The sequence below is a fragment of the Montipora foliosa genome, chromosome 2 (genome assembly GCF_036669935.1).
Source record: "Montipora foliosa isolate CH-2021 chromosome 2, ASM3666993v2, whole genome shotgun sequence".
Classification (NCBI taxonomy): domain Eukaryota; kingdom Metazoa; phylum Cnidaria; class Anthozoa; order Scleractinia; family Acroporidae; genus Montipora; species Montipora foliosa.
Genome location: NC_090870.1, coordinates 37,752,943 through 37,777,942, shown reverse-complemented (window position 1 = coordinate 37,777,942; position 25,000 = coordinate 37,752,943). Strand labels below are relative to the sequence as shown.

The window sequence follows — 25,000 nt, the reverse complement described above, 5'->3', positions numbered from 1 at the left end:
TACCTCAGAAAAGCGGGCCGCTCGACTAATTTATGAAGGGACTCTGGGGACTGCTCGCAGTCTAAAGGGAAATTATATTTTAAACTCTGCAGAAAGAAAGAACAATTGGAAAAGAGATCGTCTCGCTTGCAAAATTGCCCAGTGAATGAAAAGCTTCTTTTCCATGGAGCCGATTGGCAAAATTTACGCAGCGTTTATGAGGAAAACATCGACTGGCGAGCGCAGGATGAAGATCGCGTGGCAGCTTTCGGTCAAGGAGCTTACTTCACTGCTGAAGCAAACCTGGGAAATACCTACTGCAAACAAGACCCAGAGGGGGTGAGATACATGTTTCTCGCTGAGGTGCTTGTTGGATCTTCAGCCAAAGGTGAGCCGTCGATGAAGAGGCCTCCCCAGAAGAGTGATGCTGCATCTAACGAGCGCTATGATTCCTGTGTAGATAACATGGATAGGCCCTCTATTTACGTTCTGTTTGATTCAGATCGATATTATCCAACCTACATGATTCAGTATAAAATGAAATGAAGCTCAGACTATCATCTCAAGGTATAACTTGAATATTTGTTTACTTTATACTCAAGAGTATTCTATCACGCATGCAGTAAAAGATATCTGTTTACAAAGATTTGTCGCTTCAAATGTGCAAAACGTGGCTTTGTTTTGTCAGGAAGTAAGGCTCTGGTTGGCTGTGATATCTTCACTGTACATACTGAGATGAAGAAATTGCTTCAAGTATTACTGAACTGCGAAATGGTTTTGTGAAACTTATTTCGCAGCAGTCATAAAGCACCTAAATATTTTCGCAAAGTATGGAGAAAACTTCACTGTGGAAAGTGCTTTTGTACGTTGTTTATGCATTCAGCGTTTGGTGTTTTTGACCTCAGACGTTTCTAAAGCTTTCCTCGTTCTGAGTACTTTGACATTTTCCACGAAGCTATATCCTCGGAAACGTTGATTGATGTTGGAATGATTAAGATGTCTCGGGTGAGTTTTTCCTTTCTATATAAGTTGTTGTCGTAATCGTGGAAGAATCCAAATCCCACGTAAGACTTGCGATTCCAATCGCATTATGCACCTATCACTGTAAACCCCCACCCCGGGGAAACATGGGGCATGGGTGGTGTTTTGTGGGGTCTTTGACTCTTTGCCTTGCCCGAGGGGGTGGGGGATTAAGGTTTGGCACTTCCGGGTGATACTGAGTCACAAAGAGCAAGATATCTTGAGCGATTTCATTCCTTTGCTTCAGCGCTGATTCCCTTACTGTGAATTTGATGTCTGATAGGAGTGCCTCAATCTTACGTTTTGTATAGCCTCTAGCACGGAGACGTGATTTGAATTTGTAAATGTTCTTTTCAAAAGTTGTTCTTGAAGAATTAGTGCGTAGAAGTCTTAGGCCTGTTTAAAACGTCGAACTTAACATGTGCCGAATCTAATGCAAATGAGAAAAATCTATTGTGTTCGCTCATTTGCATTAGATTCGGCACATGTAAAGTTCGACGTTTTAAACGGGCCTTAAGGGCTTCGCCCTTCATGAATCCTTTTTTGACATCTGGTGGGTGGCTGGAGGAAAAACGAGTGTACTGAAAGGTTTCAGTTGGCTTGAAGTGTGTATTTATATCCATAATGGATTGATTTTGAAAGCGTTTACTTTTGTATACAACAGTGCCTAGAAATGTGGCTTCAGTGTTTTGAGATCTCAGCCTTCAATTTGATGGTGTGAGTTTGCTTGTGTGATGAACTTGTCTAAATCCGGTTGGCTGATATCCCACAACAAAAAAATGTCGTCAATGTATCGTTTCCAAATCATTGGCTTCATGATGCTTTTGCTAAGAATCTGTGTCTCAAGATCGGCCATAAAGATATTTGCAAAGGCAACGGCCATTTTAGTACCCATAGCGGTACCGTGATTTTTTAGATGGTTTTTTCCGTTGAACTGGAAAAAATTCTCTTTGAGTATGAGTCTTAGCATCTCTTTGATATAGTTTGTGGGGATTGGAGGGTTATTATTGTGAAAGTTTTCGTATGCTTTGCATACTGTAGGGATTCCCTCTTCCTGTGGTATACTTCTATATAGACTTGCGAGGTCCATTGATACAAGGAATGTTCGTTTTCCTAACTTCATCTCTTCAATGAAATTAGTGAAATCTGTGGAGTCTTTAGATCATTTGTAGTGTGCTTTTCCTGCCGGAATAGTTGAAGACATAATGGACTGCTTTGTCTCCTTTTATGTTGGTGTGTCTTGAATGAAGCTAGAAAATTCGGCACTTGTTCCATGTGAAAATGTGTTGACGAGAAACTTTGAAGTATTCAAAAATATAAAACGTCAATCACACTTCTGAAAGTAATACTGTGGGTTTAGATAAGGAGTTTTTTTGTCCCCTTTATGTGGGGGATTCTCCTCATTTTGATAGGGATTAGAAACAAAAACATGTCCCCTGTATGTAGAGCATTATCCTTGTTTGGTTTTGCTTTGTGGCTAATGCCCCATGTTTACCCGGGGTGGGCGTTTACAGTGACAGGTGCATTAGTCAGAATTGGTTTTATACCATGAATTTTCACGAACCGGAAATGAACACTAGTTTTGTTTCCACTTTCCCATCCGGATCATAATATTCGCCTTTTTTTTCCCAGTTATTTTTGACCGGACAACATACGAAAGGGCACGATGCAAGCCTGAAAATTGAGTGAGTTGTTAAATGTATGATGGCAAAACCCTTTTAAGGGCCGATTTATACGGTACGATTTTTGTCGCATGCGATAAGCTTACAACAGGCTTACAACTCGTTTGCGGTTGTCGTGTACGTCAGAAAAAATGTCGTAGCATTTTAAAAGATGTTTTAAAACGGTGCGACAATCGCAAGTCATGTCGTAGGCCTGTCTTAACGTGTCGCATGCGCCAAAATCGCAAAGTGTGAATCGGCCTTAAGTAGTTTTTCTGGAGGAGGATTTTGATTTCGTGAGGTTTGCCGATCAAAATTTATCGCGACAAAACAAAAACAAAAAAAATTCAAAAAGAAAATCGACCAGGAATTAAACAAAAAAATTTGGTCATCATAAAAATGACGTTTTCCCCAAGATATGTAGAACGAATAAAGGGAATGACGAAGTCATCCCTTTTTCCTAAGAGAGGTGCAGTTGTGGGTTCCTGGACACTGATCGGTTTGTGACGGTTGCTACAACGTACATTTTTTTTTTGATCGATTATTACAAATGTTTTTGATCAAGTTAAAATGGTCGAAGAAAGAGGTCGTTAAATTTTGTAGGAAAAATTGTCAAGTATCGGGTAATCTTAGAGAGCTTTAATTTTAAGCGGAATTGATTATTTTTGGTAAATATCTTTAGTTCATAAGGGCCTAGGAAAATTTGTATCTTTAATTTACAGAGAAAAACAACAACAAAATTGTTTCATTTCCCATCGATGAGTTTAGGGAGGCTAAGAAAAGCAGATGCGTTGTCACACCACCAGTGCCGGCAATTTGTCGATTGCAACGCCGCAACCAAACGCATTGATTGTGTATCTTTGTTTGCAAGGTAATAGCACGAAGTGTTGTGACAAAGCCCATTGCGAAAAGAGCATCGAGTTCTTCTTCGTGCAAATTTTCTTGCTCGAAGGGTTTTTATAATAGTGTTCACACGTCCAAGGAAGGAGATGTGGTGGTAAATTTCCCCTCCATTTTTTTTTTTTTTTTTTTGCGTAGCCTGTCGGCCGCAACGCCGTTATAAAACTTATTGAGTGTGTAGCATATTTTGCAAGAATTAAAGTTGTTTGGACAAATCGCAACTGCAAAAACCGCTCCAGAAAGAGCCCGGAAATGAGTAGTTTGCATGTAGTTTGGCTTGTTGGAGTATGCAAGACTGGGAAATGGTTCCACAGTGCATTACTAAAACAATGCCTTTAAGGCTGTGCTGGGTATCACTTCTTATTATTGACAAGGATAAGTGGGATAGGCTGTTTCTAGTTTCACTTTGTCCTCCTTTCCGGAGCTGCTAATCTTACTGCAAACCAGTTTTGTGACGCCGGGTCACCACCCTTCATTGTTAAAATCCGTTGTTTTTCATTGACTCATAGATTTGATTTTAGTCAAAGGCTGAGTAGAAACTGGAAACGGCCCCCAGATGGCAATAAACCAACGGATCTAATTCCCCATTCACAACAAACCTTAAACATGTTTAGTTAAACACGGTTTCAAAGTGTTGTCTTTTTAAATCATGTTTACTGACTTTTGTCGAATAGATGGTTTTCAATCACGTGATGAGACGGTCATGTTTGTGCACAAAACAATAGCAAATATACCTCTTTAGCTTGTACATTTTGTTTTCCCATTTCAGACCACGTGATGTTACTCTAGGGAAAACTGTCTTTCAAATGTCGTCCTATGCACGTGAATATGTACGCATAACTTATGAAAAAACAAAAGGAAAATTCCCTTGAGAACATCACGAGGTCTGAAATGGGAAAACAAAAAGTACAAGCTAAAGAGGTCTATTATGGTCCATGTTTTGCATTGTAATAGAGTCAAATTCCCAAAAGACTTTTCTCTCCATTGTTTTGTGCACCAACATTGCCGCTGTGACGTCAGGTGAAACCCATCTATACAATTTTAGCACAGGTCAAAGCATGTGTTGAAATAAACCTGAAGCTCGTGGAAATTAACCAGCCCTACATTTTTCTCGTGGAAATTAGCCCAGTTTAATTCAACATGTCTTGTTCCTGTGAATGGGGTATAAGTTTGTAACTGTACGATCCAAAACCACATAAATACGAGAATTTTTTTATATGTTACCTCAGTAATTTATAGTCCATACATTGGAATACCCTGTGACTTTTGTGCATGGAAATAGTCTGTTCTTGTTGAGTATAGTCAATCACGCGATCATCAGCGTGGTTACTTTTTGTAACCAATTACAAGAACCATTTGTATACTTAGAAATTCAAACTTGCTTTATCACAAGACGAATAACCTTATCAAACTCAAAATTTCTGAAAAAAAAAAGTCTTCAGGTGTTCTAATACCTAACGAAACTAAAATCTCAAAAAGATTGACAATTCCCTATTTTTTTAATTTTGATGACGTCACGTGAAAGCCAAGAGTAAGGTCACCTCGAGTCACCATCATGTTTGCCGTGATGTCATTTGCATTCCTCATTCTTCAACAATGCCGCTACAAAAAGACAGGTGGCAGGGTATTCTTAAATCATTCCAGTCCTTGTCACGGAATGTGATACTCTTGGGTTGGCCTGTTTGTTGTGAAGATTGTCTTCTCAACCTTAATAGGGGCGTTTCCTTTAAGAGTCTTGGCCTTCCTGCCTCTCTTACCTTTGGTGCACGGCACAAAAATTGAAGGAATTGCGTGATGATTGGACTGTATAAGACCAGGCTCGCTTCTATGTGCTCGAATTTCCTGTTAAATTTAATATAAGGGCTGTTAAACATAATTGTTTTTTCCTTGGTCCTTGTTTTGTTTAACCATGTATTGGAATTTAGTTAGCGAGATTATTTGGCTTTGCAGTAATGTTAAGAAGTGTTGAAATGGGATTAAATGTTACCTTCAGTAAAGATTGTGCAACTTCTTGAAAGTGTGCTATGCGGGGGCAGGTTCAGGAAGGGGGGTGGGCGGTGATTCGGGTGGCTAGCCAGCTTCCAGTCTCTCATCAGCCGAAAACAATTGCAAATGTTAAGCGCCATGTCGTTGCGCTGGTTTGCTGATTTTGGAAAAACTTTCACCATTATTCACCAATGATCCCAACCTTTTTATTCTGACAAATGGTAAGCACCCCTAATTTCCTCGAAAGTAGAAGTCCAAACATGTTTCTCCCCTAACCGTTCTCTCGTCTGCAGCTTGGGATTCTATGGAATCTTTACGTGACATTTATCACTATAACATGACAAAATGTATTACATTTACTGTAATGCTAATCATCAACGTTTATTTGACCGAAATCCCATACAAGGACGCATTGTGGACCTATTTTTGTTGTTGTTGTTGTTGTTGTTGTTGTGTGCTTTCCCTCACACTGAGTTTGGGGGTGCCTGTGACTGGGGATGAAAGGTATCATTCAATCAACGAAAGAAACTCCAAGATTCCTTATTCTTTTTATTAACCAATGAAATGAAATAATTTAGCACCAGGTGCAAAATTCGCAAAAAAATCGAGCCTTTTTCACCTTGTTCGAGTTCACAAAGTTCTCACTTTTGCATAATAATATATGGGGGGGGGGCGGGTGAGGCCTGTCGTTTTGAGAAAATTGCTTTCTTGGCCAGAAAATAATTGAACAAAGAGCTAAAGAGAAGCTGAAACTAATATAGGAAGGAAATTTCATTGAGGACAAGTATATTGCTTCAAGGTGAGAGATTTTTGGCAAAATGTTTGCACGTGTTAGCTTATAGCGCTTGCCGAGTGCGTTGTTGCTGTTCCTTTTAAAGGCGGTGACACACGGTTCAACATTTATTAGTCAACAAACGTTGAACAGTTTATCATGCAGTGTTGAATGTTGAAATAGACCGGTCAACATGTTGAACGTTGTTGAAAATTTTGAGCAACAAATTGCACGATGTTGAACCGCCTGCCGCCACCAGCTTATTAAGACAATTTATTTGAGTTAAAATAAGTCATTTGTATTTTGGGGTATTTTTCAAAGCAGAAGGAAACTTTCTAACCACAGACAGGAATCAAGGCTACAGTACGGTGTTGAAGGTTGGACACTCGTGCCATTGGAAGGAAATTTTTAAATAAGTAGATGGCCACCGAAACGTATCATTAAATAAAATTGTCTGCGCAATGATGACATCAATTCACGCACAAAAGCGGCATACTGAATTAAAATCGTTTCACTCTTAACGTAGCGTAACTACGTTCATTACTTAGATTAGGGGCTCTTTCAAGGTGGGAAATATTGGAGTGCATGTTCGTTTTGTAAGGAGATATCTTAGCGAAATGCGTCTTAGGTGAAGGGGGATAAATAACGTGCCCTTCGGCAACCAATGACAAAGGTGTTGACAAAAGGAAAAAATTAACCCTGTCTCACACAGAAGTGCTTTTACATGACTGAAACATCAATAATCATTCTCTTCTCCTGCTGAAACACGCTCCATGGACACTGCTTCAGGGTTTCAACATTGAAAGGTGGCAAGGGGGCGAAACAGTAAGGGCAGGGATTGCGGAATTCGAGCACGAGACGACTGAAACGACTTTTTTCGGGAATAACTTCTCGGTCGGCTTGCCTCGCCTGCCGATTCTTTGCGTCCCATTTGCTATCTTAACTCAATTTCTGATGGAGAAAAGAAGAAAGAAATCGTGCGCAGGTACAATATTTCTCGTGCATGTTTTTAAGGCATAAAGGATAAAAAATTAAGACAAAGGCCATCGTCGAATCCGACGCCCTAGGAAACTGACTCCATGTTCTGAGCGACCATTACAAACGGAGGTTTCGTCTATCAAAGTCAGTGTTCAATTGGTTTCTTGCACCCTTGGGCTCACAGTTGTTTCTTATTGAATTGCACTGATTCTGGACGTTTTTCATTTGAAGAATCTTCTTAATTTTTAAGATAAATCAGAACAAAAGTTCTTAAAATTATAATTATATTTATGAGGCAGCAAACATCTTGCTCACCCATACCTAGCCTAAAGGTAACGTAAGAAACGTGCGTGTCTGGTCTTCTCCAAACAGAGGTGAGAGATGGTTTCATGCAGACTGGGACGCCTAAAATGCTCTGTTGTAAACATGGCGGTTCACGAGTGAAGTTGTCTCTCTGGCCTTTCCGTAGACGAATTCCAGCACCTACCGATGCAATTTTGGCAAGTTTTGAAAGTTAAAAACTTCAATCGATGCGGTATTTTGCCGGTAGAACTGTGTGCCCCGACACTTATAAAAAATCTATGAAATGAGAATCGGGGATCTTCGGCCCTTGTCATGGAATGGCAGAATTACCCAGAGTTCTTTTTGGGCATGAGCGAGGCAACCTGAGAAGCACGAAAGTGGCCCTCATCAAATGGCTGAAGCGCGGCCGGGGGAAAAGTGGTGAGAAGAAGATTTCCAGCCAGATACTAAGGAATAGCCCTGGTGTGTGCTGTTAACGTAGAGTTGTGATTTCTGAACAAGATTTTATCATAGGAAATTCGCGACAAAGTAGTGCTTTTTCCGCTGTTATTCTTGTAGCAAAAACTAGCCTTTCGTCAGTTTTCTTTTCGAAAGAACGGTATAATGTAAATAAGAGAATACTAAGATTTACATTTGTAGATTACGAAAGGCAAACTCCATATGATCTCTATGCAATAAGCGCATTCAAAATTTCTTCATTTTAATAGTACAAAACTCTGTTTATGAAGGACTTTCCTGCTACTGCATATGAAAAACAAGCGAGTTTTCTCTCCGGTCTTCTACTCAGGATCGATGCTCGCGGAAATTAAATTCTGTCCCTCAATAAACTCAGTTATGGCCTTAATTCTCTTTCTTACTTCAGTATCAGCTAAGTTATGGAATGCGCTACCTGATTTTAGTCGTACTGACTGAGTTAACAGGTTTTAAAATGAGAATCCAAGCTGCATTTTGTATAGTATACCGTATTTACTCGAACAAGGACCGCCCACGATTAAGCGCCGCCCTCGAATAAGCGCCACGCCGCGCCGCACCGCCGATGCGGCGCTTACTCGAGGAATTCCGTATAACCAGGAAAAACACTATAAAACAATTTTAAAACAGCATCGGCAATTTATTTTTCTTAAATGTGATGTTCTTTAGTTCAAAGTAACTGTTCTCTCGTAATTCAGTAGTATCAGTCCATAGGAAAATTAACAGATAGAAAGTGTACCGTTGAATAAAAATATAGAATAAGTAAATTTGTCTGGGACAATGTTTAAGTAAGCGCCGCCCTCGAATAAGCGCCGCACTTGTGGCGCAAAAAATTAAATAAACGCCGCGGCGCTTATTCGAGTAAATACGGTAGCTGTGTTTCTTTAAATACTTCATATTTACTTATTTATCCGTATGGGCTATGTATTTTAGCTGTAAATGTAAAGTCTGGAAGACATTAGCTCTTGTAATTACTCTGAAATTTGATTCACAATCTTTTGTTACTGTCACTGTCGTTTTTGGTATCTTTTCGTTAGCGTCAAGCTGGATTCATGACAGTTTATGGTCTTGTTTCTACGATGCCCAGAAAAAAAAATTAATCTTTATTTGAATTAAGCCTTACCGCATAAAAATAATTGATACTGAATTGTAATTAAGACTGTCGTTCCTGGTATGCGTACACGTATGAGATAATTTATTGACAAAAACGATTCCTTCTCTTAATTTCACCCATTGTTCGTCTGTTGTGCGTAAAAGTCTTGATAAAGGACACACTTTAGACTCTAGTAGCGCGTTCCTTACAGTTCAGGGTGGCGTTTCTCAAAGCATGGTTAGCGCTAACCGTTGGTTAACTACCATTTGAACTTGTAGTGAATCTAAGGGCGCATTCTTTTTTCCAGACCTGTCACACTAGCATGATAATCCCTTGCATTCTTCTGGGGGAGTATATTATTGAAGGCGTTGTAGAGTTTGCTCTTCCAAATGCCCGGTCTGGCCGATCAGTTCTGTCAAATGGAAAGCGCGCTAAGTGTGATCATCGCATGCGATGAAGCAACTTCAGCAGTTGCAGAGAGGCTTGAACGGGACACGAATCCATGACCGTGTGAATGCGCTGTACACTGCTCTATCAACTGAGCTATCAAGCCCAGCTGGAAGCTGGGGCCCGTTTCTCGGAAGTCCCGAATTTACGGGCCATTTTCGGGTGTAACAATTCCCTCTGTATCTCAAAAACGGAGAGGATTCGAGTGGTCAAACTTGACAATCAGTTTGCTTTTTGTTACCTTGAAAACATGTTAAAAGATCTGCTTTCTTGAACAGGTAGTTGGCAGGTTCACAAATGGCTTTCGGGACTTTCGAGAAACGGGCACACATTACGAAAACTTGTAGCTTGTCATGGTGATTGACGAGGGTTAGCTCTAACCATGCTTCCAGCAACCCGGCCTTCCATGATATCTGATGGTTATCTAACCTTAGTATCGCTTAACTAGTGGACTAATGCAAATCCTGCATTTTGATTGGTTACGCTACTAGAGGACTATTAGTAATAGTCCTCGAGTAGCGAAAAGCGGGAAGCTTTCTTTCGTTTTATTCCCAAATAAATATTTCTTGAACTTGCATTTGCTAACTTTATTATTGCCTTATCTGTCCGACTGGTTGGGTGATACTAAAACAATTAGACCCTTTGCCCTCAAGGGCCAAGGGTCAATACCCCATTCGGCTTTGCCTCGCAAGGGCTACGGGTCTAATTGTCAATTAGCATAAGCTATGTAAAGATATAAGCGAAAGAGTCGTTTTGAATGGGCGCAGGCCTCGAAGGAAAATATGCTAACGGCAGGTATTGCGTAGATGCAACTGACTAAAAGGTTTTACATGTGGCATGATTGACACCAGCTTGACAGAACAGCCCTTGTCGGCATAAAAAGCCTGTAGTAATGTTACAGAACGCCAGGTGAATAGCAGTTGAAAAACAGAAGAGTAGAAGTTGCTGTGCAGTTGTCAAGTTGTCATCTCATGCATGAATTATGTCATTTTGTACTGTCCCTGAGAAGCTTCATGTAAAAGCCTTGTGGTTTCTGGAAGTCTGCTAGCCAAATATCTTTTATGTTTATATAAATTTATTTCTCACTTTTTTCTTTTGTGTACTCTTTTATCTAATGTGTATTTGTAGTTATAATTAATTATAATTAAAAATTATAAAATGAATTAATTATAATTAATCAAAGGAATGGTAGAGTTAACTTTCGATACCCCAGGAAGTTCTTCAATAATCGCTAGCTTCAGGAATGTGCATATTTGATTGTCTGCGTATGAGCAAACGAAAGCGAAAGAAAGGCCAAGAAGGTGAACGAATAGTAGACTATTTCCGAGTTCACGTCTGCCTCCTCTTCAAAGCGGTCTAAGTTTGATGGTAATTAGTTCTACTTTACATATGAACGAAAACTAATTCTCATAAGAAAACTTCGCACTTAGACTTGCTTTGAAAAGGAGGCAGGTATCAACTCGGAAATGGCCTATTCGGCAATATAAGAGGCCGATAAATTGTTTTGTGTCGTTGAGTGTGGTTATTGCTACCGTTTGAAATGTCTTGTTTTATGGACACTATTTGATCTGCCAGTTCGAACGAGGATGGGCAATAACATTCCTCCCGTAGTATTTATTAATTCTATAGGTGTCTCACAAATGGTAAGCATTGAAGCACACGGGGAATTGCGCATGCACAGATCAAAGGGTTAAGAGAGAGAAGGGCAAGAAAATAGAAGCAGTGGCGGTTTTTCTCGTCACTGGGCCTGAGTGTTACCGCCAAGATGGAAGTTTCGGCCCGTGGATCGTTTACCGAGATTTTTCACTGCCTTCGGATAGGCAATTCTGTCCCCAAAGGGGCATTTTGGGACAAAAATGTCGGCCCGTAGGATGCTTTCTTACTCACAGCTCATGCAGTATAGTCGCGTCGATCGACGATGCCGGTTTAGACTGAAACGGTTGGATGACAGCTCTGGATTCACAACTGAGTAATCTAACAACGCAGTACCCCCGAGCAATTCAGTTTATTTTTTACTGATACATAAGTTTGTGGAACACACTTAATGAACATTTCTCTGTTATCTATCCCACTCGAAATCACGCAGTTTCAATCGGCAAGCCAGAAAAAGCGATATGTGTGTTTTACAAATACTTGCCGTTGTACAGCATGGCACCTAAGGACCAACCCAGGCTAAATTCTTCTTACCAACTTCGATTGTCTTATCTGCGGGCAAACGGTTCCCCTTTGCCAAAAGCTCATACACGAAATTACTCTGAAAGCAATTAACTTTAGCATACGGGTCACTGTTGACATCCTGGAATCGCCGAGCACAAAAGTTTCGGGAACTGACCTCAAACATGGCGGGTGATAGCGATTTTGTGCACTTATAACACAGCATTCCTGTACCCAAGGCGGTGTAAAATATCCCAGAAAACCCACCAAAATCCCCTTGCAAACGAGGTTGATCATAGAACGGGCAATTGGGGCGTTTGCAGAAAAAAGTTTCTTCAATGATTGATGGGCAAAGTGGGACTAAGGCCGACCCTTTAACTTTGACCCTTTGATTACCAATCGTGATTACCTCTTCGTAACCTTTGTGATGACAAGGACTTGAAATCTCATTTGAGGTTGTTTGATTTAACAAAATTGCTTCGAGGCATTTCTTGCGAGCCTCGGTCGCCCCATAGCCAAGATAACTCCTGACGAAAAGGTGATATTGTTGCCCTCCCAACGTTATAGGAAAGGTATCTTTAGTGGGGTTATCGAAAGTGTTTTGATGGGAAGCCCCGCCCAACAGGGGCGTTAGATAAGCTGCAACTCCGTTTGGGTTCCCAGCCAGGCTAGCGATTCCAGGCTCGACTTTAGGGACTGTGCAATAATTATCAGGAAGGGGGGGTCCTAAAATGAGCTTCACCAAAGGAAAAATTAGGTAGGTCCCCCCCTCCAGCAGCGTCAAGATTAGGTGTGACCCCCCCCCCCCCCTCACGTTCTCTCAAAATTTTTATGGGCCCCCCCCCCCCCCCCCTCTCTAACCCGTACCTTTAGATCTTGAAAAACCTGAGAACAGATACCAATATCTTTTATCCGACAACCCTGCTTGTGCAGGAAGGTTTCTCCGAGAGGATTATAAGCCAGCTCCCAATGATGACAGCAACATCAGACGTTGCAAACAAGAGGCAAATGATATCCAGGACAAGCTTAATGCTGTCGTAACCAAGTTAGAAAAACACTGAAGACTGGCCTCAGCTGTTTACACAATTTTAATGCTGAACAACGTCATTCAATAAAGTCTCAAGTCGGTTTAAACGTTCTGCATCTTGTAGAAGACCTGGATAGGGTGATGGCTAAATATAAAGCGACATTTCCTATTGGTGCCAAATCTAAAGCATCCAAATCAAGAAAAAAGAAGGAACAGAAGAAAAAAAGGGAGAAGAAGAAGATTGCTGCCTCAGAAAGCCGTAGGACCCGAACCTGTATAATTTTTCGGTCTTTGGGAGGTGAACCCATTGATTACAACTATGAAACAGAAGTATGTGGCATTCCTCAGCTAGAAACTGTAGACCTAGAAACCCTCTCGCTGTTTAAATCAAGAACAGACCTGGCATGTCTGCAGGACCTTTTAAATGCCAAATGTTTTATTGGCAAAGCTCACAACGTGGTTTGTGACTTCTGTGCATGAGCGATTGTTTCAATCTATCATATGTTGACATTCTAAATAAGTTAAAGCATGTGTTTATGTTGATGCAATATTTAGACATTATGGATAGTCAAAGGCGTGGCATCTGTCTATTTGGAAAATGTTTATTTATTCGTTATCGAATTTGTAAAATTTAATTAAGACCCCCCCTCAACTTACTTGAGAAATCTAATGTAGAGCCCCCCCCCCCCCCTCCTTTCCATTAATTTAACTTAAGGCCCCCCCCTCTGGTTTTAGGGCCCCCCCCCTCCTGATAATTATTGCACAGTCCCTTACTAAGAGAGGGGTCGAGCTGTTGAATGTCTGTTAAATCTAACAGAGGAGAGGCCACGTTTATTTTGTAGATCTCTACTTTAGTTTTGTTGGAGCCTGCATCGAATACAATGGCGTGCTTGGCGACATCTGAGACCGCGTCCTGCAACTCGCCTTTGGAAAGGCACCGAGCGTCCGAAACATGTCAGCAGTTTTGATTCGCTGATGAAGAGCAGTAGGATCAATGACCATCGATCCATTGTCACCGAGGCCTGAGAGAAAAAGTAGTGATATCATTGGTTGAGAAATAATCTTTTCGCACGTCTTTCAGAATGGGGATAGAAGTTAAGAATCGTGTGTTGTTCACTTTTGTTTAATATATCGAGGATATAGTTGACATCACCTATGCCAACCAGAGCCTTGATTGCCGAAACGAAGAGTTCTTTTGTCACAACTGGCTGCCACGTTTGAAGAACAAAAAAAAGGACTTTTGTAAGTAGACATCTTCTTATGATAGACGAAAAACAACAACTTTTTCCAGCGAAACGTTGCTTTTCCGTCGATGAAGAACCACATGTCCAAACTTGCATACTGTTAGCGTATAAAACCTTGCATCAAGGATGCAAGTCGTTGAGTGTAACCAATTTCTCTAGGTTCTAAAAACAATCGACGGAGGACAAATTGGAAGATCAGACTTCAAGCAGACAAAAATGGCAATGGACAGTAATTTTTCTTATCTAGGCGTGGCAATTTAAAATAAGCATTGTATTCAGGACAAAATTAACAAGGGCACCCAACGTCAATTTTCGGAAAATATCTGTTCGGAAGACGATTTGAGATCTAGAATTTTCGGAACATTTGTTGTCAAATTTCTTGCTTGCCTGCCTATCCTAGGATTTTCGAACATCTAAAAATTGGTATCATTGCCCATTTTTAACGGATTTTTACCCTAAAAGGTCAACTAGAATTTTTGGGAGCCTTTTTTTCCGGCTGAAATTTTCGAAAAAGTAAGTTTTGATCCCTATAATTTTCGGATCACTAGACTTTCAGCTGGGAAATCCGAACTGATGAAAATTTTTTAGGAGATAAAAATATGCCTATATCTACCGTCTAAATACTAAAATACGTTTAACAATGCTATGTTTAAGTGGTTTTGCACTAAATTCTCGTTGGGTGCCCCTGAATTAAGTCAAGGAAATAACTCTAGTCACAGTTTTAAATGAAACGCAGTACTTCCTTAAAGTTTAACAACCTTACCTTCGCTGTCCTTCTTTCTCGTATGGTCCAACAAAGTGCGGTCCCGCAAAGTGAAAGGCGTTTGTCCGATATGCTTCATTTGTTTGTAATATCTAGAGTAAAATTGAAATTTCCTGTGTTTAACATCTGCTTGATCTAGTCCAATCATATTTTGATTACTCAGAGATTGCCTTTGGCAATTGAGGAGCCAAAGAAATCTTTGAACTGCACGATTAGTGTTTGCGATCACGAACGTGGCCTCTGAAGCAGGCATTGTTTTGTACTTCGATCCCACGACGAGCCAAAAAGACTATTAAAGTGGAACGTAAGAAACTCCGGCTGCATGCAGCAATTTCCGAGTTCAGTAACTTCAGCCTCTTTTCTTTGTTTTATTTGTATTGTCTCTTAACTAATGAATGCAATTAACTGAATTGAATTTCACTCAGCAGAACTTTTACTTCCTTTGTACCAAATACATTGTGAAAAGATACCAAGCACTGAGGCTTCTATTATTTGATCGATTACAGTTTCACTTTGTGGCCGAATTTCCACTAACTTCACATGGTAGCTTATTGTCTTTCGACTAGTCTCTTGGAAATAAATGCTCTCTCTTTCAGCTTTGAAATGGCATGTTAATCTTGATAATATGTCTGGTTTGTCGCAGAGAAAAAAAATATTTATGTGTGAGTGCTTGAACCGCCGACAGGGTCGGTACATTTCGCTGACCCCCAGTCCATGGACTACCCAAACTGACTACCCTAAAAATACTATTTCGAATAAATACTGTTGATCCATGTGTAGGCAGCATCTCAAATAGTGCTTACTTAAGCCTCACCACCCATTTTAAACAGCATTGTTCAACAGTTTTTAAGTCTAAGCACCCATTTCAAAAAGGTTAGCTTTCGATTAGTGTTGTGATGGCCGATTACTTCATGTAAGTTAACCTTTTTAAAATGGGTGCTTAGACTGGGGGTCAGCGAAATGTACCAACCCACCAGCGACATGTGTTCCCGGTCACACTTCACTGAATTCAGCTGTCACGCAGAAAACAAACATGGCATCATATTTGTGTTCGATTTTATTTCTTGGACTCCAAAATCATCGATAATTGATAAATATGCATTTTAGTGCCTTTCTAAAGCCGTATTTGGTCTAGGCTTAAACAGAAAAAGCAAAAAATAAATAAATAAATAAATAATAATAATAATAATAATAATAATAATAATAATAATAATAATAATAATAATAACGCCTGTTAAAATCTCTGCGTGTGAAAAATACTGCGCATGCCATCGCATGACACTGCCCTTTTAAGATCTCGTTAATTCTGGGATCTTCGTAATTCTCAGCTAAGATCCTATCATAGAACTTTCTTAGCGCTAGGGCCAAGTAGAACTTCTTGCATGTAAGTTGAATACAGAAAACACATGGTGCTACGTCAGTCCGTCTCCTGAGGATCTTTCTAGTGCTAGGATCTTCCTCCCTCCATGTACACACCCTATAATTAGGTAGCAGCAACGGAACGAGTAGTCCCAAGTATTCGCCGCTGTTTTCCTATGAAAGCTCAATTTGTGCAATTTTTTATTGCACAAAAGTAATCAGCAGGCCAAGATAAAACTCTCCGCAGAGTCTAAAAAAATTATGTGGGGCGAATTCAGAGCTACCTTAAATTTTCAATTATTTAAGGTGGCTCTGAATCCGCTCCACACAAAGGTTTATTCTGGCATGCCGGTTACATTTCAGAAATAAAAAATGGGGGTCTCCAAGTTCGTTTTTGAGATATGAGCAGCCAAAGCCAACATATGGGGTGTTTTTGCAGAGCTTTCCTGTTGCCACGGTAACTTAATATATCACAAAAATTACCGAATCTTTTTCAGCAATAATTGATGTTCGATATGGTACCATAACATTGCTCTTAAGTAATGAAGCGTTGTTGTGTCAATTCTTCTAATAAGAACGTTTTTCAAGTGTTGGAACTGGTTTGAGCGACATTTAACCTTTCAAATGTAATGGTTTTCAGCCTATTCCTTACATAAAATTAACACGAAAAGTATTTATTTATGCAATAATGACTTTTATTGAAAAAAGAAGTGCTTACGACATAAATGATCATGTGGAAGTCTTACCAGTGTACATAACATTACACGCTTTCTCAGCATTAACAGTGTATAGTCCCAACATATGAAAGTACCAATTGAGTACCAATTTAGTGAATTTTTACCTATGATTCAGAAAATAAGAACCTTTTTTTAAATTTGAGCCTTAAAAGGTTCTTGCACAGAGGGGGTCCAACTGGCCAATTTTAGCCAAGCAGGTTCTTAAAATCTAGGTTCGCTGGTTATAGCCTCATCCACATAGCAAATTTTTTGTGGCAAATAAGTAATGGCCAGAGCCATTACGGCTCTTGGTAATGGCAATAGGACTGAGTGGAGTCCCATTCGGTCTGTAATCATACGAGTGATAACAAAATCGGGCGACCGTGCAGCGGAAGTCCGGTTTGCTTTATTACGAGTATGATTGCAGATTGAAATTGGACGACACCAAGTCCTCTTACCAATTAATCATAAAAATTACAGTTTCCGAGAAACGAAGAAGAGACAAGTTATGAAAGAAAGGCGTCAGCATTAATTCCGTAATTACTTTGGTTTTGCATCACTACGCCCGTGATTGCATTAAACATGTTACTCCAGATATTAGCATGCAAGCAGAAGCCACTGACTCCTTCGCACGCGTTTTCCCGTGCTTGGCGCTGGTTGCGCGTTATGATTGGGACATGTGCAATTGATTGCCTGCGTCTACTATGATTGACCAAAATGATTGGTTTGGTTTTGGTCATAAGGAAATCATTTAAAAGCCGCTGAACGATTTAGCTCACAATGAAACGTTAAAATTCGAGTTCGTTCGCAATGGATAACTCGGATGCCCACATCATCACCCCTCCCCCCTTTCCCTTCGTAAGGAGTAATAGCATCTCGCAAAAGAGTAGTATCGCTTATTATTCTAACTGCCCATAATCTTGGAGACAGCGTTCAATATCAAATATCTATAGGGATTGTTATTGCCCATCATCTATCTTGGCATCACCATATTGATTATGTATACATGTGATAAAGTAAATAGGAGTATTAATATTATGACTAAGGTTAAACGCTATTTGCAATCAGTATCTATTACTCTCTGGAGTATTCTTATCTAATTTATGGCTGTTTAGTATGGGAAAATAATTACGATAGCCAATTATTACAGCTTATACGTCTACAAAATAAGGCAGTTTGAATAATGATGTAGCGTTGTCTTTCTCAAAATCCTGGCGAAATGAGGCATCAAGCATGACCCGATATATTGGTGTTCCAAAGTGGAGAAGATGTTTGAATTGTAGCCAGTACATCTTTCCCTTAACAACGGCGTAAAGTAGCGTTACTCTTGCCGGGTGTTTTAGGATATCTTCTAGTAAGACCGATTTACCAGGCTGGCTCGGTTTCCGAGATCTCACCTCACCGCTAAATCCTTTGCAAAATTCTCGATGTATTCATACGAGAGGGCGGGCAGGCCCGGTTGACGAGATCTCAGTAGCCGAGATGGACAATTTCCCACATCAGCACTTCATTCAGCCCGGTAAAGCTTAGTTCCCACTGGCGACATAAGGATCATAAGCATAATCATAATCATAAACATAAACATAAGCTCCTTATGTTCTAGAGGGGACGGCCGCTCTAAAAACGTAAAGCTTTTCCTCGAGCTGGCCGCCATCTTGAAAATGAACCAACCCGAAAGTACTGGTCCTAGACTTTAATTGGCCAAAACACAATGACCCCGTTGCGTCATTATGTTTCTCATTATGTCGTTATGATTTTCGCGTTCCCACTGCAAAGGAAAGCGACATAGTCATAGTCAAAGCCATAATCATAATCATAAAAAAATGGTGGATCATTTTCTTATTATGATTATGTTGATCATAAGGGCGCCTATCAGGGCTCGAAATTGCGACCGATACGGTCGCCAATGCGACTAAAACTTTTAACTTGGCGACTGAAAATTCGAGTTTAGTCGCCATTTTGGCGACTATGTTCCTCTGATAAATAAAACACTTAAGGTGAGAAACAATTTCCTTAGTCTCATTTCTGCTTTTCTGCAAAAGGAAACGCAAATTAAATCTGTTTACCTTTTCCAAAAAAACTTGAATCGCGACCTCCGAGAGGACATTACAGCGGCTTTCGCATGATGATCGCGGGCGCAACATTTTGTTCAAAGGCCGCTGCATTCTGTCGCAGATTTGGTCGCAAGGAACCGGCTTTCACCATGTCCTCGATCAAGTGAGACGAGTCTACACCGAAAGTCATGAATTATTTATCACAAGAGAAGGATACACTGAGCGATTTTCGTAATTTGCTGCAGTCTAGAAATTACCAGGAAACAAGATCGTTGTTAGAATGCAAACAAGAAGCGTTTCAAAGCCTTTCAAAAACGTTTGTTCAGAGCGTGCGATTTCTCGCGTTCGATGTGAAAGCTGCAGTTGTTCCTGGCCAAAGTAACCCTGAAATGTTCTTATTACTTTGTTCGCTTACTCCTTAAGGTAAGATTGTCACGCAAAAGTGTTCAGGAATTTTTTCTTTCGTGTTTTAAGTCATTCAAGATGGAGTATTTCGCTCTGTCCCACAACCTCAGCTGCCACAATCTACCAGAAGCCGAACAACAATGCTAATTAAATGAGGCTCTAATCTGAGTTTCTGTTCTTGTACTAGCTGGCGACTGCATTTTTGCATTTGGCGACCATTTTTTCTTTGATAGTCGCCAAAAGGCGACTTGGAATTTTTTTTAATTTCGAGCCCTGCCTATGATTATGTTTCTGGACGTTCCCGCTAAGACATAAGCGACATAACAGCGTTATGTCGTGCTTATGATTATGATTATGATCGTTATGTCGATAGTGGGAACTAGGCTTAACCGGGATGAATGTTTTCCAACTTCGTATGCCTTGTTTGTATTTTTAGTTCTTCGGTGTGCCTTTGGCGGCTTTTTTCACCTCGGTAACCGGGATCAAATTTCCCAAATGAAAAGACAACATTCATCCTGGTAGCAGGGCCAGCTCGGTCACCGAGCTCATATGAAGCCCTTAAATACCAGCTTTGTGTATTTTAATTGTGTCTGGAAAATACATTATTATATAGTTGAGGTAAATCTGAGCATTCTGATTGGTTCTTTCGTGGTCGGGATTTTGCTATACGGACCATTTCCATGGAAACGGTCATAGTCTGTGTATTCTTGTTTTCGAAAGCCGACAATATCAAAATTTGCAACCAGCCGAGCCCGTAAGGAGAGGCCCTTAGAAGCCAGCTTTGCGTATTTTAATTGTATATGGAAAATAGATTCGTATGATATATAATAAGCTGAATTATACTCGCATTTTGACTGGTTCTTACTTATGATATACAAGAGGACAGACACATAGCCGACGTCATTAACAGCTTTTGGGTTTCTTTATTAACAAAGAAATTCCATCTTGACATGCATCTGTTCAATGCAGTCCAAAGAAGACGCTAAGATGTGGCAAGAGCGTCAGTGACACACTCGTCCTGTTTTTGTTCTTTGCGCATAGTAAAGATTTCTGACCTTAGCGTATTGGAGGCATTTCTTGAGCAAATCACCCGCCGGCCATGTCAAACTTGCCAGACTGAAATAAAACATAAAATCAACAATTTAAAAAAATGCCCATAGTCAAAAGACAAATTTCAAAACGATTAGGAATCATGCAAGAGCAACAAAGAAGTACCTTACTTAAAATGCGTACAATTTATGATTTTATATGGTAAGCAAAAAAATGCGCGCGCCCGCGCTGATTGGTCAATCCGCGGTGGTTCACTGTGCCAATAAACTCGTACAAATGTCGTACGTTTTCTAAATTAATATATTACAATTGCCGAAGTACGGGACTTTAAAGGAGAAGTAAACTGCAGATACCATATGATTTTACCTCTGCTATTAGAAAGTATACGTAAAATTTTACTTTGAAACACGTTTTCAGATCCCAAAGAGCAACACAACTTTTTGAAAAGTGTCTTCTAATTGTGCTGGTGAAACAGTCGACTTTGCAAGCCGCCATTTTGAAAACAATTCTGTAACGTGGCCGCACACACATGACGTCATACAGTTCAACCCAGATGACGGGAAACAAAACGTGAGGTTAACAAACACAACTCCCGCTGCCGGTTATCAGAAAACTCACATCTGGGAAAAAAAAAAAACATGAGATTAACAAACAGACTTGCGGTTGCAGGTTATCGGAAAACTCATTATTTGTGTCGACAATTCCTTCTTATGCAGCGCCTAATTTCTCAAAGAGATTGCCCAGCCTTATTTCCCTTCCGTTGTCCTCAGGATCCCAACCCTCATCAACCTCTCTGTTTTGATTCAGTTCGCGTTCTGGCCCAAATTGGTTCGGTTCGAGTGCAGCCATGTTATAACAGGTGAACTCTGTTGCGTCACAAGTAAGCGGCGGCCAGCTTATTGAGCAATATCGAAAATGGCGGCACACGTAAACTCTTTTTTCCAATTTTGTCAGATTGGAAAAGTCTTTCGAAGCTGAAAACGCGGTCAGTCTGTTTATTTTTATGGCGGAGATAATTATCATATGGTTTCTAGAGTTTTGGAGTTTACTTCTCCTTTAACAGAGCGAGAGGAACTTATTTATTTATCTTTTTATTTATTTGTTTATTTAGAATATAGTTCAAAATCTTGATAAGGATCTTTGCAGATCATCAAGAATTCTTTGATGATCTTTCAAGGATCCTAAAAGGATCTTTGAACTGATCTTGAAAAGATCTATATCAAGATCTTTTAAGATCCTTGATGAATGCTCCTCCGTTTGATGAATCCTCATATAATCTTTAAGGATCTTTCAAGGATCTTTGGAAAGATCTTTGTAATCTAATCGAAAAGATCCTTCAAAGATCTTCATGACATCCTTGAGGATCTTCAAGGATCTTGATAAAGGTCTTTTCAAGAACAGTCAAGAGGTCTTTCTAGGATCCTTGAAAGATCCGCAAAGGATTCTTGAGGATCTTTTAGGATCTTGATAAAGATCCTTTCAAGATCAATCAAAGGATCTCCTTAGGATCCTTGAGAGATCCTCAAGGAATTCTTGAGGACCTTAAAGGGATTAATTTCTATCAGGATCCTTAAAGATCTAAAAAGATGTTTGGGGGAACTCAGTAATTACAATTTATTAGTTATCATTGCATCTTTAAAGGGGCTTCTTGAACATGATCAGGATTTTAAAGGGATTCACCTTAAGGCTCTTTTAGGGACGTTTTCTACAGGATGCTTTAGGGATTCTTCAAAAACTTTAGGGAGAACTTGTACATACCTCAATTAAATAATGTCTTGTGCAATTTTGATCAAGGACGTGACTGTTGAAAGTGAGAAATAATCAAAAGGAGTAATGGTTCATTTATAGCATTTGATAAAAAAATCAGAAACGAAAAACCCAATTGCCTTATGTTGTACTGTACTTATTGCACAATATCAATATGTTCTGACAAAACAATCACTTTATTACAATTTTATGAAATAACATGGGTTAAGTGAGAAGAACCGGAACGAGAACCATCACAAAAGAAAGTGGTATTGCTCTTGTTTATAGAACGACCATTGTTCATATTTTAATTAAGAATCCTCCCGGAAGCTTGCAAAATCTTGCTAAATCTGGCACAATAATCTACATGTACTACATTGTAAGTGTTCACAATGGGGATAAAAGAGTTTGAAGCATAATTTATTCTTTTTCTGAAAAATTGTACAAGAACGAAACATGAGTTACAGTAAAAAACCCACATAAAAGAACCTAGATTTTAAGAACCTGTTAGGCTAAGACAGACCATTTAGAGTCCTTTAACTTGCTTTAGCCTACAGTTTTCCATTGGGTTCTTATTTTAAGAAATTCACTCAAACACTGAATACACAAATTTAATATACCCGTAACAAGCTCTACCAGCAACGTATTTGTCCCGGCAGCAACACACTGTACCATGTTTTAATGTTGTTTTTGTTCTGTTTAACTTGCATAGCTTTGTACAAACTTCATATATGGCTTTAACATACTAGGATTAAAGGGATTTTTATAACATAATTATTATGCATGCAGTACCAAAAATAGGCCTAACGTAGGCCACACCCACTTTCATATTATATTTTATTTTCAAAATAAGAACCTGAGTACAGTCTGTAGCCTAATTTTCCAGTTGCCAGTAAGCAACACTTTTACAAGAACTTTCTTAGCCTAGCTTGGGAAAACTTGGTTCTTATATACCTTTATCAAGCAAGTATTGTTACTGTAGTATTAAATATAATTATATGAATTACATTACTTTTTCACAATGCCTTCCCTTATTTGTAGTTGGATTTAGTGGAAATATAAAAGAATATTGTCACAGTGGTGTGGCAAATGGCCTCAGTATTAAGAGGACATGCTGTAATTACTGTATCCTTAATCCCCAAATTTTTTTTTCTTTTTTTTATGATTTTGACAGTGATAAACAGATCTATGCAAATAAGGAAAGTTTAAATGGTCTTTGTGCCATAATTTATTGTTGTTGTTGTTCACGGTAGTTAATAGGAATTGGCCATTCCAAAATTTACGTTTGATTAGCATGTTTTCCAAATGGCATCCCAACCCTGAGGTGAATCAACGCCATAATTGGCAGTAATCATCATGATGGTTCTTTAATAGAGCCACAAAGATCCTTGAAGATCATTAGTGAGAATACTGAATACACCCAAACTGATCACAATTAAAGATCTTGACAACATCCTCAAGAATAGAGTTAACTGAATAGAGTGTAATGTGAAGTGCTAGATTTCTATCCCATATGAACCATGTGAGTGTTAGCCCTACTGATGGAAATGGGCCCACACAAGGACAGAGAAAAACTCTGACCAGGGCTAATGCTCACATGGTTCATATGGGATAGAAATCTAGCACTTCACATTACACTCTATTCAGTTAACTCTGTTTAAAATATAAGCGCTACACGGCCAACGTTTGTTTAAACGTAACCTTTCCTTATCCTCAAGAATAGATCAGGATCTTTGAAGATCTTTGGTAAGATTAATGAAGATCCTTAAAGATCTTTGGTAAGATTATAGTAAAGATCCATAAAGGATCTTTGCAAGGAAGTTTGAGGATCCTTACTAAGATCCTTACTAAGATCCTTAAAGATCTTCACGAAGATCTTTGAAGACCCTCAACAGATTTTCACCAGGGCTATAACAAAGTTTTTCCTTACTTTGAAGCAGTCAAGACTCTAACAGGTATAACAATCGTCTAAACAATAAAAGTTTTAAAAACTACTAAAATCAATGTCAAGATGACCATTTAAAACTTTATATAAGAAAGTAACATCAGCTATAACACGCCTTTGCTCAAGAGAATTAAGATTAAGCTCCTTTAAACAAGTATAGCAAATTTAGTGTCAGATTTTAAAATTAACTTTGAAACTCTCCCCTGCACGTTCAATTAAATCAATTAATTCATCTTGGTGTGAGGTGACCAGATCACCAAAATGTACTCCAGCTGGGAACTCACTAAGGAAAAATAAAGGGCCTTAAATCTAGGTATGTCAAATAGACCCTTGCGAGATTAAACCCAACATTCTGTTATCAGTAGATATCTATGATACCTGAATGTATATCAGCTGGTGACAACTAACTCGTTTCAAACTCATCTGCGTCCTGAAATGGAAAGGTATCACCGTATTAAGCAAATTAATGAAGTAAATGCCATTCCAGAGGAGCTTTAAGCATGTTGTGCTGAATAGGCCATTTATGAGTTCACTTTAGCCTCTTTTTTAAGATTTCAACTTGCAAGAAGACCTGATATAGTTGTAGTGAACAAACAAAAGAAAAAACTGACAAATCATTGATGTAGCAATTCCAGAAAATATAAGAGTTAAGGAAAAGGAAGATGAAAAAATAAAAATACCAATACCGTACCTAGCTAGATAATTATAAAAGAATCTGGAATATACACTGGCAAAAGTGATTCCAGTAATAAGAGGTGCACTGGAAACAGTCCCAATGAGACTTCCTGAATATCTGACAATGACTGGGGTTAAATAAATAAATAAATAAATAAATAAATAAATAAATAAATAGGCCTTTATTGTTTTTTAAGCAAAAATACATGCTAAAAACAAGAACAGTTACATTAAAAATAGCCAAAAGAATTA

General features: G+C 39.3%; 2 protein-coding genes and 1 pseudogene across 10 annotated transcripts in view; 1 reads left to right on the top strand and 2 right to left on the bottom strand.

Annotated features, from left to right (window-relative positions):
- LOC137993016 (protein mono-ADP-ribosyltransferase PARP12-like) overlaps positions 1-4,963 on the top strand; it is a 30,543-nt gene extending 25,580 nt beyond the window's left edge. Inside the window, exon 5 of the mRNA XM_068838668.1 lies at positions 93-4,963. Coding sequence (XP_068694769.1) covers positions 93-525 — 433 coding nt within the window. The 3' untranslated portion in view covers positions 526-4,963. The remainder of the gene's footprint in view (positions 1-92) is intronic.
- A 6,633-nt stretch (positions 4,964-11,596) lies between these two features.
- Positions 11,597-13,740, bottom strand: LOC137991617 (ectonucleoside triphosphate diphosphohydrolase 3-like; annotated as a pseudogene).
- LOC137993014 (uncharacterized) overlaps positions 13,675-25,000 on the bottom strand; it is a 19,215-nt gene continuing 7,889 nt past the window's right edge. For 3 of the 9 annotated variants that reach the window (XM_068838667.1, XM_068838664.1, XM_068838663.1), the window contains 5 exons: positions 24,452-24,503; positions 22,749-22,873; positions 20,388-20,448; positions 14,799-14,890; positions 13,675-13,813 (listed from right to left, as the gene is read on the bottom strand). In XM_068838667.1, coding sequence (XP_068694768.1) covers positions 13,804-13,813; positions 14,799-14,890; positions 20,388-20,448; positions 22,749-22,873; positions 24,452-24,496 — 333 coding nt within the window. In that variant the 5' untranslated portion in view covers positions 24,497-24,503 and the 3' untranslated portion in view covers positions 13,675-13,803. The other 6 variants (XR_011121792.1, XR_011121791.1, XR_011121789.1 and 3 more) reach the window with 4 other exon arrangements.